This window comes from Colobus angolensis, unplaced genomic scaffold, assembly GCF_000951035.1.
Source record: "Colobus angolensis palliatus isolate OR3802 unplaced genomic scaffold, Cang.pa_1.0 Scaffold132, whole genome shotgun sequence".
Taxonomy (NCBI): domain Eukaryota; kingdom Metazoa; phylum Chordata; class Mammalia; order Primates; family Cercopithecidae; genus Colobus; species Colobus angolensis.
Window position 1 is genome coordinate 9058694 of NW_012114400.1, and position 16744 is coordinate 9075437.

Genomic DNA, 16744 nt, shown 5'->3' on the forward strand with positions numbered 1-16744 from the left:
AACATTGGAGAAAAAACCTACGTATTTGTATTTACCTTATGGAATTAAAGTTGCTTGTCGCCACATAAAGGGGGAAACATTCACATCAAATATGTTGCCAGTTATTTTCTTGGTTTTGAGACTGAGTTGGCCTATATATTTACCCAAAACTAATAAAAGCTAGCGCTTCCTCCTTTGCTTTAAGCCCAAACCAATACAATTTAACACTTTAGCATCATACTTTGTTTCTATACCTACTCATAGCAACAAAGGTATTCTTACCCTGAATTTAGTATAACATCATTAATTTGACCTGAGCTTAAAGCAATAAATCTTAAAAGCAAAATCCGTGGGGCTTCCTGTGAAGTAACTACCATCAAGTTCCCCTAAACATAACTTCTAGATTTCTCAAATACAGAAAGAAAAAAGTATAGGTTTTCTTTGTTAATGAAGCTAATTGTAGAAATAAATATACATATATATATATGTTTTGTGTATATATATGTGTGTATGTGTGTGTGTATATATATATATATATGTTAACAATTACTGATCCAAAATAAATTTTTCTACAGTTAGCAACTAAAACATACATTACATTTAGGTGGAATGATCAATATTTGTCACTGAATATCCAGTAAATGCTCATACTATACAATGTACTCATTTTGGTCATATTACTACTCTGTATGCTATTATACAAAACTCTTTCTCATATATTTCATAGCTGGTCTAGATGCTTTTCGAACATTTCTAAAATCAGAGTTTAGTGAAGAAAATGTCGAGTTCTGGCTTGCCTGTGAAGATTTTAAGAAAACGAAAAATGCAGAAAAAATTGCTTCCAAAGCCAGGATGATTTATTCTGAATTCATTGAAGCTGATGCACCTAAAGAGGTGAGTGAACTACTTCAGAACAGTGAAGAGTCGTCCCATAACAGATCTGCTCCCAATTAGAAGACCTTAAATCCATCTAAAGGATAACCAACTTCTTGCTACGTGTTTAAATAGAAAATGTCAGTAGCTTCCAAGAGAAGTTCCTTAAGATGATTCTCTTTTTTTTCATTGATTCAGTAAGTATTTTTCAACATTTATTATGGGTTAGGTATGACTAATATTTCTGTCTCTTTGGAACAATACTTAGGCCCTTGAAAAATAATGTCTAATATCTCAAACAGCGCTAAAGTCAACCCAATATAAATCCTACTTCAAAATGCTATTGAATTTCCAGTGTAGTTTCTTGTTTTTCTTTTGCTAAACTAGGAATTAGACAAAGTCAATATGGATAGCATTCTTGAATATGTAAAAACAAATTAATGTGTGGGGATTAATTGAAACAAATTGATATATTGCTGGCCTTTATTTCTTTGATGGTAAAATTGAGCCAAAGATGTAAGGTTCTGTATCAAGTGATCAGGACTCACCTGTGTTGCTTAAAGATCAGGAAACTAGAAAGAGCCTTGGGGAGAATCCTGCAATGACTCTGATAATAGCCCCCAAAAGAGTTTTATGTGTGGAATATCTCATTTACAGTTTAATTTCCAGAGCCAAAACCATAATCATGTTCGAATCCTTTTGAAATTTTAACTGTAAAATTTAAGCAATTGACATTTGTAAACTGCTTTGGATTTCTTGCTGAATATATTACATAAACAAAGAGTGTTAATGTATAAGTAACCTACAAACAGGAAGCTCCACTAAACTACTAGTACCAAACAAATTACTATTACTAGTCATCTTTCCTACAGAGGTGAAATGTTGACATCTGTATAAGTGACAGTTACTATATATTCTGATCCAAAATGAGGATTCATGGTAAGAGAGGATGGTTGTACTCACAGGAAAAAAAGATAGACTAGATGAAATGCAAACACTTTCAGAAAATATGAGACAAAGTTAGTTACCATATTACTAGTAGTTCAAGTTTTAGATAGATATTAATTACTGCAGTATATATTAGTCTAGTGTAACATTAATAGTCACGTGAACCGTTGAAGCATGGCCTGGAATTCTTGGGGGTGGAAAAAGAACTTGAACTCCTGTGGAGCTATTTCAACATTTATTTCCAAGTCATCATCTAAGAATCAATAAATAATTCTGGAAAATTGAAAATGTTGCAAGTAAGATTTTTCAGGTTGATTGATGTGTCATTTTGCTTTGAAATTAACCCTAAAGATAGCCTATTGTTATATTGATCTGAAAGACATATTTTTTCCTACATTATGAATTCATCTAATTAACAGTAGTTGCTTTAGGATAATATTTTGAAACATTGTGTGTGAAAAATCTTCTAACACAAAATGTCATCTTTTAATTATAGCTGAATTTAAGGTTATATCATAAACCATCAATTTTGATAAAATAGTTTTATTTATTTTCCTAACCTTTTCTTCCAAAATTAATTTATATTGTAATAATTTAACTAAATAGTATAGCTACTATTTTGGGATATAAAACTTCACAGCTTTTTATAGATTGTCCATCTAATTAATTTTGATAAAACAAAATATAATTAAATTGATGGCTGCTTTTCAAGTAATAAATTATAGTCTTTCCTTGAAGTATCTCTAAAAATGCTATATTACCAAGTTAATTGAAAATACACAAGTATAAATATACATACTCTATGTTGATATATACACACACACACATATATGAAATACTTATTCTGTTTCCTATCAGTTATTATTAGTTGTTTCCTATTCAAATTACTAAAGGGAGTTTGCTTGTTATATATTATACCAATTGCAATCTTCAAGGTATTTCTCTATAGTTCATCAGTTATGTGTTAAATATAGTGATACTATTAGTATGTTTATTCATTAAACTGATTTTTTGAGTATCTGTTCCCACAGTGAAGTTACAGAGTAAAAGGAGAGACTGACATGTAATAAAACTAGTCAAATACACAATAGGTGATATAATAATAAAACTTCATTTTAAGTTCATTATTAGCACGATAGGAAAGAGTAATTTAATCTACCTGGAGAGTTAAAGTTAGATTTGCAGTGTGGTTTACACATGAAAAATGAGTCATATTTTATGAAAAGAACGAATGAAGAAACACTATTTCAGCACTGACAGCACCAATGTGTAAAGCTCCCTAGCATTTTCCAGAAATTGCAGGCATTTTGATATTGCTAATGTGAGGAGAGGAATTGGGGATGAAGTTGGATAGGCAGGTGGCAGTAGAGATAAAGAAATGATGGGAAGTATTCTAGATATATTGGGTAGGAAGACTTGACAAGACTCAGTGACATATTTGAGACAGATGGAAAATACGATTTGCACAAGTGGAAAATTAAATCAAGAATGAGATTTTATGTCTTCTCCTTTAAAGTGTTACCTTCTCTCTTGTTCCCAAATTAATAGGGTGTTAGTATGATGTAGCAGAAAAACTAAAGTTTGGAGCTATCTAGACCTGGGTTCAAATCCTGATCCCTCACTTGCATAATTTTGTCATAAGCTATTTATCTCTCTGCTCAGTTTCCTCATCTGAAAAAGCATAATAATACATTTACATCAAAAAATGAGAATGATACATAAGACATAAGATAGTGTATCTAGGGTTTACATCATGCAGAACAGTTTTTAAGGAATGTTAATTCCTTTCTTTCTTAAACAAGTCATGATAAGTGCTATTGAAACTAACTATTGAAACAAACCTTAGCATATTTCTAAGAACATATGTAGATAAGCAATGTTAAGACTTGAGAGAAGTGTAAATGTAAACACATATTATAAAAATGGGCTTGCAAATTGCCAGGTCCAAATAAAAAGAGTTGCTCATTGAATAAATTGAACCCAGATGGCTTCCGGAGAAAATACAGCAGAAAAACAAAATCATGACCCAAGTATTTGACTAAGTGACTTGAAGATAAGAAAATTATTAGAGAAACAATATATATTTTTAAACTATCTCTACTTTGTACATATTAATAATGTGTGAGTGGCAAAGAAATAAATTCTTAAACTTGTACTTATTTTTGCTTCAGCTTAGATCACTAATTTCAGATTATTATTGAATTTTCAAGAAAATATTACTAACTTTGAGAAAATAATCTTTAAAAATTAATATTTTCATATCCAGCTAAGAAATTAACATATTTTAAATATATATTATATTTATGTCATCATTCCTCTATATTGTAAAGAAAGTCATAGAGGATGAAAAATATCATTAAAGGGAAATTTTTAATGTTGATTGTCATTCTATGAAATTAGAAAATAGTATCAAATCATATCATGGTGTAATGTTTAAAAATTATATAAATTCAATTTCACACTCTCAACAATCCAGAAAAAAACACATTGGTAGTTTTTTAAGTCAAAAAACAGGGCAAAATGTTTATTTGTTAAATGTATCTCTCAAATGTGAGGACACTGTATCTCATAAAACAAAGAAGAAATTAGTCATAAAGGAGAACGCATCTTCACGGGTCTGTGCAAGACACTTTTTAATATTTGTGTTTGGCTTCGTACTTTTATTTTTGATGCAGCACAATGTTGCTTATTGAGTCACATTATCTTTCACATCAATAAATATTTTTTATTCTGTGCCTAGTCACATCCTCACAAGATAAAATCCCTCCATGGAAGGGAAGCTCAGTTTAGGCAGGAAAACAGAGAACAAACACATAAGTATGACACAATGTATTGCTGTGCTAGGTAGCTCTTGATAAGGAAATGTAAGAAAATAAAATAAGTAGAAACCTTAGCTTGTTTCTAAAGAACCTTTCAATATAATTGGGTTAAAAAATATAGTGCATAGAACTAGAGAAAATGGCAAAGCAACAAATGATTAACTGCAAAACAAAGATGAAATTATTTTTATGCTACCTGGAAAGATATGATGATTAAATACCAGTGAGACAGCAGCATATTGAGATAAGGCCTTCATTAAAAATAAGGATAGTTTTAAACTGAGTCTTAAGGGAAGAAACAGATATATGAGTTGTTGGCAGAGAAAAGCCCAGGAAAATAGGCATCTAGAAGCATTTTATCCTATTACTGGGATGCCAATTTGTATTCTGCATTTTATATTCGTATTTTTTCTTTGTATTTTTAAATGCCAGTTCCTCTATATGTTGATGTTATTTTGAGTAGCTTATTTCTGCTCTACTAGTGACTGTTAGCCAACAGTGCTCCCCCAACTACAGAATCATCTCTGTATATAATGTGCTTGCTTATTTGTTAATTTTTTAGGTTTTTGTTCATTAATCAATACTTGAATACCTAGTATCTGCTAAGCATTATGCTGGTGCTACTAAGAAAAAGACAACCATGTTCCCTGAGTAGATCCTTCCCCATATTCTGGTAGGAAGACACCAGATAAAAAATAATAATTACAATAAACTTCCTTGAGTGTCCTAACAAGGAAATATAAGGTGAGATGGTAGTTTGCAACAGTTAAATCCAAGTCTAGAGGATCAGGGAATGTATTTTGAAGAAGGAACTGGAAAGCTTTGACCAGAAATTTGACTGTACAGGGAAACAAGACAAGATGGGAAGAGAAAAGGATAGGCGAGGAAGAGGAAGAAGAGCCAAGCAAAGGAGCCAAGCAAAAGACTAGCCAGTGCCTAAAAGACTGGTCCAGCAGTGAAAGAAGCCTAGTATTGTGTGTGTTCAAGTATAAATTGAGGCAACTGCACCTTCTGGATCCCAATGATTTCCACATTTCTATTCATTCCTTCTAGTAGAGATCTCCTTCAAAAGAAGAAAGGGAAACACAGAAAGAGGGAGGGAGAGAGAAAGAGAAAAGGAGATCTAAAGAAACCATAGTATCTGTACAGAGATTTTACATAGATTATCTCATTTGGTCATCATGTTCACTTTCTTAGGGGAGTATTACATTCATTCACATTTTAAGGTGAAAAACTGAGGCTTAGAGATAAAATGATGAGCCTTGCAGTCATTAAGATCCATGGAGAGGGAGGTCTTCGGCCCACACTTGTAAGTTTCAAATTTCTTCCCCTAGATCTACCACTCATTTTAAGTGTTCATGGCATAGCCTGGGATACTTGAAGGTTTATGCTAAAGGCAGAAGCATAAAATTATCTAGTCACATACAATATATCTTCCTATCAAAAGTTTTGTTTCTCTTCTCATATTCTAATTTGTGTAACTTCTCAGATTATGAAGCCTAGATTCAAACATAACATTAGAAGGAAAAAAGCGTCCAAAGTATTTCCTCTAATATAATCTGTAGAAAAATTCTGTGCTTCAAAAAATAATTTCTGCATTTCAACTCAAAAACAAAAGGCTCAGGTGTTCTTTAAACTTCTATGTCTCTGTGCCACTTAAATTGACCTTAGTTTAGCATGTTGGAATTGGTGAAGGGAACAGGTCAATCTGATTCCCTTTCAGCTGCTCCAGCATAGCTGCGGCTTTTGTATATCTATTTTTAGCCATCTGTACACGTTATGATTTCATATGTGTCATCTCCTTTATCACCACAGAAATCAGAGAAGCATCTGGTTTCTATTCAGTTCTATCTTTATTTTGACTACTTATCTAATTAATCAAGGTGGTTTTGAATTATATTTCTCTCATTTCTCTTTCCCAATTTAAGGTGTTAATCTTACCTCCCACCTTGTATCATCTATTTCTGCCTCCAAAGCCAATGACAACAAAAGGATACAGTCTTGTGCAGGGATGAATGCCTTCTAGATGTTACAAACTTTGTTATATTCAACTTTAATAGCCACCTTTGAGAATACATTTTAGGATATTCATTTGCTTTTAATGATGCCAAAATGAAGTAATACTTGAGGTGTTAGTGGTGATTAAAAGAATTATGTAACCAAAAACATGATTATAGATGGCCTTAATTTGAATAGTAATTTTTAAGCTCTGTTGTGAATGAGGTCTAAGATGCCGTCGGCTCCATTTTTGTAAGGTGTTTTACTTATGCATGCACACACCCTTTGCATAATGACAGTCTCCTGCTACACTATACATTCTAAATGAGGAAAGGCTATCTAATTTGAATGTGAGAGCACAGTTGAAAACTTTTCATTCAAATTATGTAAAAATACATAAAGCACAGATTAGGGTCACAAGAGAGCCAACAGGTACAATTTAAAATGTATTCTTTCCGCTAAAGTCATTTGTTGAAAGCCAAAAGAATTTAAGACTGCTGGTGTAGAGAAAATAAATTTGGTTTGCATCACTTTCGGTTAACAAAAATCACATGCGTATTAAAACATCCTGGGTCTTCATAATAAAATTGTTTTTACACAACTACCTGAAACATCATTCATAAAGCAGTCACTCATTTTAATGCAGTGGATTGTTGTCAATGTCAGCTGTGTCAAGACCTTTTCAAAACTGACAGGATTTAAAAGCCTCTAAACGGTTGTGATGACATCTCAGCTGTCATTTTCTAAGAACCACAATCCTGTGTCTTGTTTTCTAAGATTGGTAGTGTAGTGGTTTCAGAAATCTAAGATAATGTATGACCTTTTGAAAAATAAGCAAATAAAATATTATGTTTCACAAACATAATATTGAAAGTCATTGAAACCAAAGGGTATCCATACAAACAAAATACAATTAGCTATTTATATCAGTGAATAAAATAAATACGGCACTGTTTATTTCATTAATTGATAAGATGTTCAGCCCATGCTCTGCAGTTCCTAGTTTGACATGCTTACCAAAGTCTAAGCTTCTCTGGAGCTTCCAAGCGGCTCAGGAGTACCTTCAACATGCAACTGCCAAGTATGAGTTTCTAGAGGGTCACCTCCTGATGGAGTCCCACCTTTAGCATACTTCAAACTCAATATTTCCTCTATCTTACTTTTAGAGATAGAAAAGTATCCAAGTATCTTCTGGTAGAATACAGCCAAAAATCACATTTGAGAGGAGTGCCAAGTTGGGTTGGGAGTGCAATTCACAGACATGTCCCAAGGTGTGACTCTATTAAAGGAAGAAGGAAGAAACACATGTGTGTGTGTGTGTGTGTGTGTGTATTTATATGTGTGTGTGTGTATATATATATATATATTTCAGTTTACCATTCCATGTGCAAGTCTCCTCTTTAATATTTCAGAGTTATATAGAGAGACACAGTTATATATAACTCTCTCTCTCTATATATATATATACACATAGTAAGTTACATATATTGTTTAGTAAGATATGCATATCTATCTTACTAAAATGTCAAGGGAGTTGAAAAGAAAAGATAAGGCACTCTTGATAGCATAGTTCCATACATCACCAGAATTGACTTCTAGGGGTATTTAACAAAATATAGGATTCCCTCTTAAAGGAAATATCTTAAATTGGCTTCTAGGACTGGATTTCTTTCTCCCCTACTGACTGCTCTTTCACCATTTCTTTTCCTGTTTCTACTCATAATCCAACATGTATTATAATAAGAGACACTCCTCATCTATTTTCTGCTTATACCCACTCTCCTGATGATCTCTTCCAGTTCTCTGGCTTTAAAAAGGGAATCTCAAACTTAACAAATTTAAATCTGAGTCCTGATCTCATGCTCGAAGCTTTCTTCAACCCAAGTTCTCTCTATCTCTCTTAATAACAACTCTGTTCTTCCACTATTCTGGCTAAATAATTTGTAGTCATCCCTCGGTTCTTTTCTTTCTCATATACATATATTCAATCCATCAGCATTTTCTATCATCTCTTTCTTTAGATTATTTCTAATATCCAGCTATTCTTAAAAAGATGTTCTCCCTTGCGCTAGCTCATAACTATTCAATCACAAGTCCCATTCATTCTACTTTCTGAATAGCTTTGAAATCTATGCACTTCCCTTTATTCTCTGTGACATTACCAAACCTAATTCACCACCAATTGTCCGCCTGATCTTCTGGCGTGGTATCCTAATTTTTCTTTCCTTCACCCACAGCCAGCTATTACACCACATGGGAGCCAGCGATGCTCTTTCAAAAATGTGGTTACATTAGTCCCTTACATAAAATTTTCCTCATTGGCCTCAGAATAAGTAAAGAAGTCCTTAACAAGACCTACAATGTCCTACATGATTTGGCACCTTTATGCCTTTTGTGATTTATCTTTCTTCTCAAAGCCCACAGGGCTTCTTCAAGTTTACCATTCCATGTGCAAGTTTCCTCTTTAATATTTCACAGTCATAATACTCCTTGAAAAATCAGCTTAAAATTTCATTTCCTTCAGAAAGCTTTTCCTTAGGGAAGCAATTTTTTCTTTTGGGTTACCGTTTCAAAATCTGTCTTCTTGATTGACTTTTTACCTTAATCATCTTTTATCTTCAAATCCTAGCACAGTTTCTAAGCACCTAATCCATAAATACTCCAATTAAATAAATTGAAAAAATTACTAAAAATAAAATAGATAGCTTTCCAAAATATGTTACGACTTTCCCCCCAACACCACCGTAAAAGGATAATATTATCCATCTTACATGGGTGTGTGATATTTAGCATGAAGTGGCCATATGAAAACTTAGCACATCAGTACTAATGTTTAATTAAAATAACATTATTTACAGTTAAAATAATCATCTTGAAGTATTCTTATGATTATTTTAGAGTTGATGGTATTGTTCAAAATACTTTGCCACGGGAAAAGACAAAGTCACTAAGGAAATAAGGAAAAAGTCTAGAAAGAACAGACTTGAGGCAGAACTTGGGGAATATATATATGCTCTGCTTATATTTTTAAAAGACCTGTGGAGAATAAAAAATTAGTAAAAGAAATAGAGAAAAGATAGTAAATAGAAGACAGCTTATTTCCATGTCATTGACTATTGAATTCATCTGTAGTGACAAATCTTTCTCTGATAATCACATTGAATACTTAACATTATCAGAAGCTTTTGTATTCAAATCTGTTCAAAAAATCAATTCTAAATTTTTTTTTTTTTTTTTTTTTTGACAGCGTCTTGCTCTGTCACCTAGGCTGGAGTGCAGTGGCACGATCTTGGCTGACTGCAACCTCCAATTCCTGGGTTCAAGTGATTCTCCTGCCTCAGTCTCCCAAGTAACTGGGATTACTTACAGACACCCGCCACCACGCCTGGCTAATTTTTGTATTTTTAGTATAGATGGGCTTCCATCATGTCGGACCTGGCTGGTCTTTAACTCCTGGCCTCAGGTGATCCGCCTGCCTCAGCCTCCCAAAGTGCCGAGATTACAGGTGTGAACCACCATACCTGGCCAATTTTCTGGAGATTTTAAAACCAAAACTGAATATAATAAAAAGGAAATTGTAGTGACTTTCTGTGAACAAGGAAGGCTTCTCAGAGGATATTCAAGTTAAGGTAAATGATAAAAGTGGAAGACAATCTGTACAGGATATAATTATGGGGGCAAAAGCAATTTTAGACGGTGAAACAGTGTAAACAAAAGTTTTAGGTAAAATATTCACTTTGGGAACAGAAAGTAGTCCAATTTATGTATATCAATAGGAAAAAGTAGAAGTTGATTTCAGAACAATATATTAAAGTCAGGGTGTGAAGAACCTCAAATGCCACAGTGAGATGTTTAAGTTTTCTGTTATAGAAAATAATGGGTATTCAGCTGAATTTTTATATGATGAAAGTTATATTCTGGTAAAACTGATTTAGTAATATTATTTATTGTGTTCAGAAGGGAAAGATACTGTAAAAAGAGGTATCAGATAAATTATAAATTCCATAACTTAGGGAAAATGTTGGTTATAAAGCCCTAAGCTGGAGGAATAAGAGTGAGAATTAAAAAGACCATTGCGAAATTAGAAAATAAAAGAAAGAATTTATATGCATATGTGCATATACACACACACAAACACACAAGATAAGTAATCAGAGAAAAGAGAGGTGTCAGAGACAATTTCTATGTTAGCTTGAACAACTTTAAGAAATATAATTACATTTACACAAACATGTGGGTGTGATGTTTTGTCACTGACATTAAGCTGAACTGCCAAGACACAGCTTTATAAGACTACTGATTATCTCCTGAAAGCAGCATACCTTTTCATTACTTAGCTACCAATTGCTGATGCTGGCAGTTCCTTGGTAGGAAAATAGGCAAATCAGAAAAATGACAAGGATAAATCAGAAGTACAAGGTTAATATATTTCAAAAATAATATTAATTGGCATTATTATGTTGAAATTGAAGAGTTCTCTCTAAAATTTAAACATGATTTTGAACAAATATGGAACCATTTTTTCACTTGCTTATACATGTATTTATTGAGTCCTTATAGTGTGCGAGGCATAAGAAAGAATGTTCAAAATGTAAATATCATCTAAGCAATGCAAAATCCCTTGACAGATCAGAAAGAAAAAAAAATCCACATGTAAACTTCAATGTTAGGTGTTAAATTTAGCCTTAAAGACAAAAGGACTTGTGAAAGACTTAAGATAAAAGGCGTGACTTTCAGTTAGATTGAGATATTATGAGAAAAGTTTAAAAGTAAGAATATACAAGAAATGTAAGTGGAATTGTCTAGCTTGATGGGAATACAGGGCACGCATAGAAGAGAAGAAATATATACGTAGGTATCACATTGTAAAGGCCATGAATGCCAAAGTCATGGCTTTGGACTTTTTAAATAGGAAATGAGGAATTATTATAGGTGTTCAGTTACAACAACAACAACAATAATAATAAGTTAGGACTGTTTGGCAGGCACACCTTGGCCATGCTGTCAGTAAAAAACTCCCTTGATGAGTGTCTAAACAGGTTAGGTTCCCCTACGTAACCACTAGGGGAGATACAAAGTTAAATAAATCACAGATGATGCTGTTAAAGACTTAACAATATAGTTAATTGAGGAAACAGGCTACATATATTTTCCCATACCAGGTAAGTTTATGAAACAGACTATAGTAGATGTTTAAAAACTGCTACAAGATCTTGATAATAGCCACTATTGGTTCCCACTATGGGACGCTATATACGTTCATTATATAAGTTATCATTCCACTTCCCGGCACAAAACCTTTCAGTATCTTTCTATTGCTTCTAGTAGGAAAATAAGAAGTCCTGAACATAGCACACAAGCTCTACAAGACCTGACCTGGATCTCCTCTTACAACTTTATAACAAAAATTCCTTGCTTACACCCTACAGTCCAGCTATCCAGGTGTAGTGGCTCTTTAGAACCTAACAATTTTTTTCTTGCATTATGGACTCTGTGTTTATTTGTTTATTTTTTCTACTCTAAGTATTTTTCCCCAGATTCTTAGAGCACCATCTTATCTTTCAACTTTAAATCGAAAACAACACCGTTTATTTAGTTGTTGATTTTGTTTCCCCAAATACAGCAGCATCTTGTACATAACAGACACTCATAATTGTTTTGTGAAATAATAAATATATGGATCGTCCCGCTTTAATTCTTATATCACTGGGTCAAAAACTATCAATAGCTTAAAACTGAAGAAGCAGAAACTCAGAAATATTAAGGTAACTCACCCAAGGTCACCAAAGCCGTAAGTGTTAGAGGACAGACTAGAAAGGATCTCCAAGTGTTTCCACTGCCCTGCAGTATCTTCCTGTATGATAAACGGGCAACTGATTCCAGGTTTTCAGGCCTTTAAGATTATTTTGGCACTTGTTTGATGAGGGACTCAAGAAGGTAATCAAAGGAAGAAAAGTGGAGGTATATTCTGGGATCACTGAGTAGCTGAAGACCCAAAGGAAAGGAAAGATCTATGAGCAAAGAGTGGCCTTTTGATGATTCTTTTCAAATTACTTTTTTTCTTTATTATTTTCTTCCTAGAATAATAATATTAAAATACTTTGGTATTTTTATATCATTTAACCCTTAAAACATTTTAAGGTAGGTGCTTTTAGTATTCTCTTTTACACTATGGAAATTGAAGATGAAAGAAAATTATAGAAACCACTTCACTCATACAAACAGCAAGTAAGTAGCTGAGGAGTAATTTGATTGCAGGTGTCTATGCCTATTGTTTAACCTCAATTTAATGCACCATAAATTGTCATTTATTGTTCCAGAATCCAAAATTCTAACACTTTTGCCATCTCCTGAATTTTGCCAAGGGACATTTAAATTCTATTTAACAAATATTTATTGATTGACTATTATGGGTAGGTATTCTGCTAAGTGCTAGAAAACAGAATGATAAATAAGACAGATACAGAACCCGCCTATGGTGAGCTTTTCATTTTAAGATTAGAATCTCTTCTGAGGCTGGGTACGGTGGCTCATCCCTATAGTCCCAGCACTTTGGGACGCCAAGGCAGGCAGGTCATCTGAGGTCAGGAGTTCAAGACCAGCCTGGCCAACGTGATGAAACCCCATCTCTACTAATAATACAAAAATTAGCCAGGGGTGGTGGAGCACACCTGTAATCTCAGCTACTAGGGAGGCTGAGGCAGGAGGATCCCATGAACTCAGAAGGTAAAGGTTGCAGTGAGCCGGGATTGTGCCATCATACTCCAGCCTGGGTGATGAGAGCAAAAGAAAAAAAAGAAAGAAAAACAAAAAAACTCTTTTGAATTTCAAAACTATTTTCAGTTTAAGTTAGATAATCTGGATATAAACTTTTCTGCTTCTCAGAATAGATCCTGGAATATGTGGGGATCTTAATATCTCCACAAGAAGGTTTGGAGCATTTTACATATTTTCAGGTGAATGGTGTGTTTCAATATAATAGAATATAATAGATGTTCACTAGACCTCGCTGGAAATGCCTATGTGTGGTAATGGTAAAGAAACAGGTAGATTATATGTAGATATATGTTCCTTGGGAGAGATGGGAATCAGTGAAGAGGGGATGTTATTTGATCCATTTATCAAACAAAAAGAAACACAAATTAGAAAGAAAAGCAGTGTTGTAAGGAACAAAGGAAAATATGGAGAATGGAAATGAGTTGGTGTAATCAAACCTAATAAATTCTAGTAATAGTTCTGCCTATGAAAATGACTTTTTATGTACTCAGGTCAAAGTATTAGGAAACAAAAGGTAGGTGAAAAAATGTAAAGTTGTCAAATGTCTTACTTGCTTTTTTAAACTTTGCCTTTTTAAAAAATAAATCTCAAAATAAGGTTTTACCACTGTTTCCTGTCAGTGCTACCCTTCTCAAGCAAGGAAAAATAATTAAACTAAGCATGTATTCTGCATTCTAGAAAATGAATACATGACCTTTCTGCTGTTTTGCATCCAATTAGCTTTGTGTTTAGAAAGAATTTCAAATAATATGTATGTATAAACTATACATTCTTTGATTAAACTAATCCAATGATATGCAACCTTATTTTCCACAGATTAACATTGACTTCAGCACCAGAGACCTCATCTCAAAGAATATTGCTGAACCAACACTCAAATGCTTTGATGAGGCTCAGAAATTAATCTATTCCCTCATGGCCAAGGATTCTTTCCCTCGATTTCTAAAGTCAGAGGTTTATAAAAAGCTGGTAAATAGCCAACAGGTTCCAAATCATAAAAAATGGCTCCCTTTTTTGTGAGGAAGGTAAAAGTTAACTAATTAGTCACTGTACTTCAGAGCCACAATATTTTAAATATACAAGCACAATGCATTGTCCTTTGTTTTGTTTTTAGGATTTAGAAAACATTTTTTACCCGAACAGACGAATAACATTTTATACATCAAGCCTGAATTTCTAACTCATTTGTTTAGAACATATTTGCTTTACCAGCTACTTAATCTCCTACAGGGGGAGTACAAAGAAAGTTTATGGAGATACAATGTAGTCTTAAACCAAAACTGATTACTCTTATTACATTATAATGTAAGAAATTGTACATATCTTCACATGGCAGGAGAGACTTTTGAGCATCATATACACAATTTTAAATACCATTGCTTTATTCAAAAAAACTCACTTTTGTAAAAAGAGAATTTTTGAACCAAAATACAAGCCTTCGTTTAACATGTTTAACTGTTTTTTCCTACAATTTCTTTCCAACTATTTCTAATAGTGTGGTGGTTATGGAAGCTGCTATGCCTCTCAAATTATTTTTTTTTAAATCACAGGAATGTATACACATTTATATGTATGTCTTGAATGCACCATGGACCACAGTTTTTCAAAATACATCACTTGGCTCAATTCAATGGCATCACATATGAAACGTGATGAGTTATGTATGAAAAAGGCCTCAAGGGTGGGGAATACTGATTTTCTTATATTAACAGAAATGTAAAAGAAAGTGGAAGACTAAGGAGCATGGATAAATCCTTATAAGATGAAATATATAGCAAGTCATAAAATTTAAAAATTTGCAACATTATCTACTCTACTGTGGGGAAGTATCTATTCACTCCTTCAGCACTGCTACTTGTTTATAAAACTCAGACAATTTTTTAAATGCATTTATTTTGAGATGTTCCTAAAATTGTTTAATTCTATATGTAAATATCGTGTGATAAATATGAATAATTTCATTTCAATACGAGAAGCTGTAAGGATTCAACAGATCTCCCATGTTTCCATTTTCTTTGCACAGATTTATTTATCTGTATTGGTATTTCTACTTTTAGATTGAACATTAAAAAATGGAGGAAAAATAGCATGGCTTATTTTATGTTTTCACAAACTACTCATTTGATACACAAAATTTTGTCTCCCCTTCATCATGAAAAATAAACATTTAAACATATGCAAATGGAATATTCCCTGTACATTTGCAAATTCTTTAAAAGAAGACATAAATAGAAATAGGTTGTGAAGCATTCAATGTGCCTTAAGGTGCACTTAGTGGAAAATAGCTACACATTTTAACATTTATTCTAGAGATTCCAACCTTAATTTACTCTCTATTTAAATGGGAAACTTTAAAATTATTCTCAGAGAAGAAATAGACTTTTGAGGATAAAAGGAATCTTAAAAATTAAAAGCACATTCCCACTTTTAGATGTGAAAAGAAAAAAATCTCAATTATTTCCTCAGATCACAAGGCTGGTAAGTGACCAAGCTGGTCTGAGCAGTGCTTTTCCCACATGGGCTCCCTGCTCTGACAGAAGAGTGTAGTCCTCTCTCCAATTTAGAACTGTTCTGAGGTCTGGAATCTAAATTCCAACTAATCCTCAAATACCCAGACATGATCCCTTTCATCGGGTATTTCAATTTTCTCTTTACAGCCAGTTTGCAACTTCTTTCTCGTTACCATAGAGCAAAACTTTATGCTTAATGATTGCCTCTCAAGTTTTCTCTAATGATGTGAAAGAAGACACAAATCAAACTTTCACTACTTAGAAACCGTAGGTGCTTGATAGTACCTAAAAACGTACGGCTGGTGTCAAAATGGTTTGTTGAAAATTGGATGTTAAATGATCTCTAACAGAATCCCCGCCAAAGACCCTCAATAACAACACCTACCTCCTCAACTCACTCCCACCCTAAGTGACAATTCTAGGTATTCTGATTAAATAAAAGAAAACAATTGCAGGTTTTTGAATACTTATCAGTGAGGATTTTTAATAAAATATCAGATGTACATCTTACACACGTGGTCTCTTTCATGCCATATATTATTTTATTTCATCAGTTACCATTGATGAGTAATTTTATGGATGAAATTTTAAGTAAAAAGGATTAATTTGCAAGAAATGAATAACAACATTAACATTCCTTAAACATGTATTTAAATATTCAATGATTGTTTAATGTCATTTCCTAAAAATGTTTCCATCAACTTTAAGAAATGAGGTGCTAACATTAAAAACTAAGGTAAGCAGTAAAACATTAATATGATTACAAGATATTTAAATTGAAATGACCCTCTAAGATTTTTCCAAGCACAGTGCTTTCCACCTTCTGAAAGTTTCCACAGA

The 16744-nt window shown here is 33.1% G+C and overlaps 1 protein-coding gene across 1 annotated transcript in view; it reads left to right on the forward strand.

The window, feature by feature from the left end:
* Positions 1-15576, forward strand: part of RGS21 (regulator of G-protein signaling 21) — a 50102-nt gene extending 34526 nt beyond the window's left edge. Inside the window, exons 4-5 of the mRNA XM_011934197.1 lie at positions 707-873; positions 14211-15576. Of these exons, the coding sequence (XP_011789587.1) occupies positions 707-873; positions 14211-14414 (371 nt within the window). The 3' untranslated portion in view covers positions 14415-15576. The remainder of the gene's footprint in view (positions 1-706; positions 874-14210) is intronic.
* The last annotated feature ends 1168 nt before the right edge of the window (positions 15577-16744 follow it).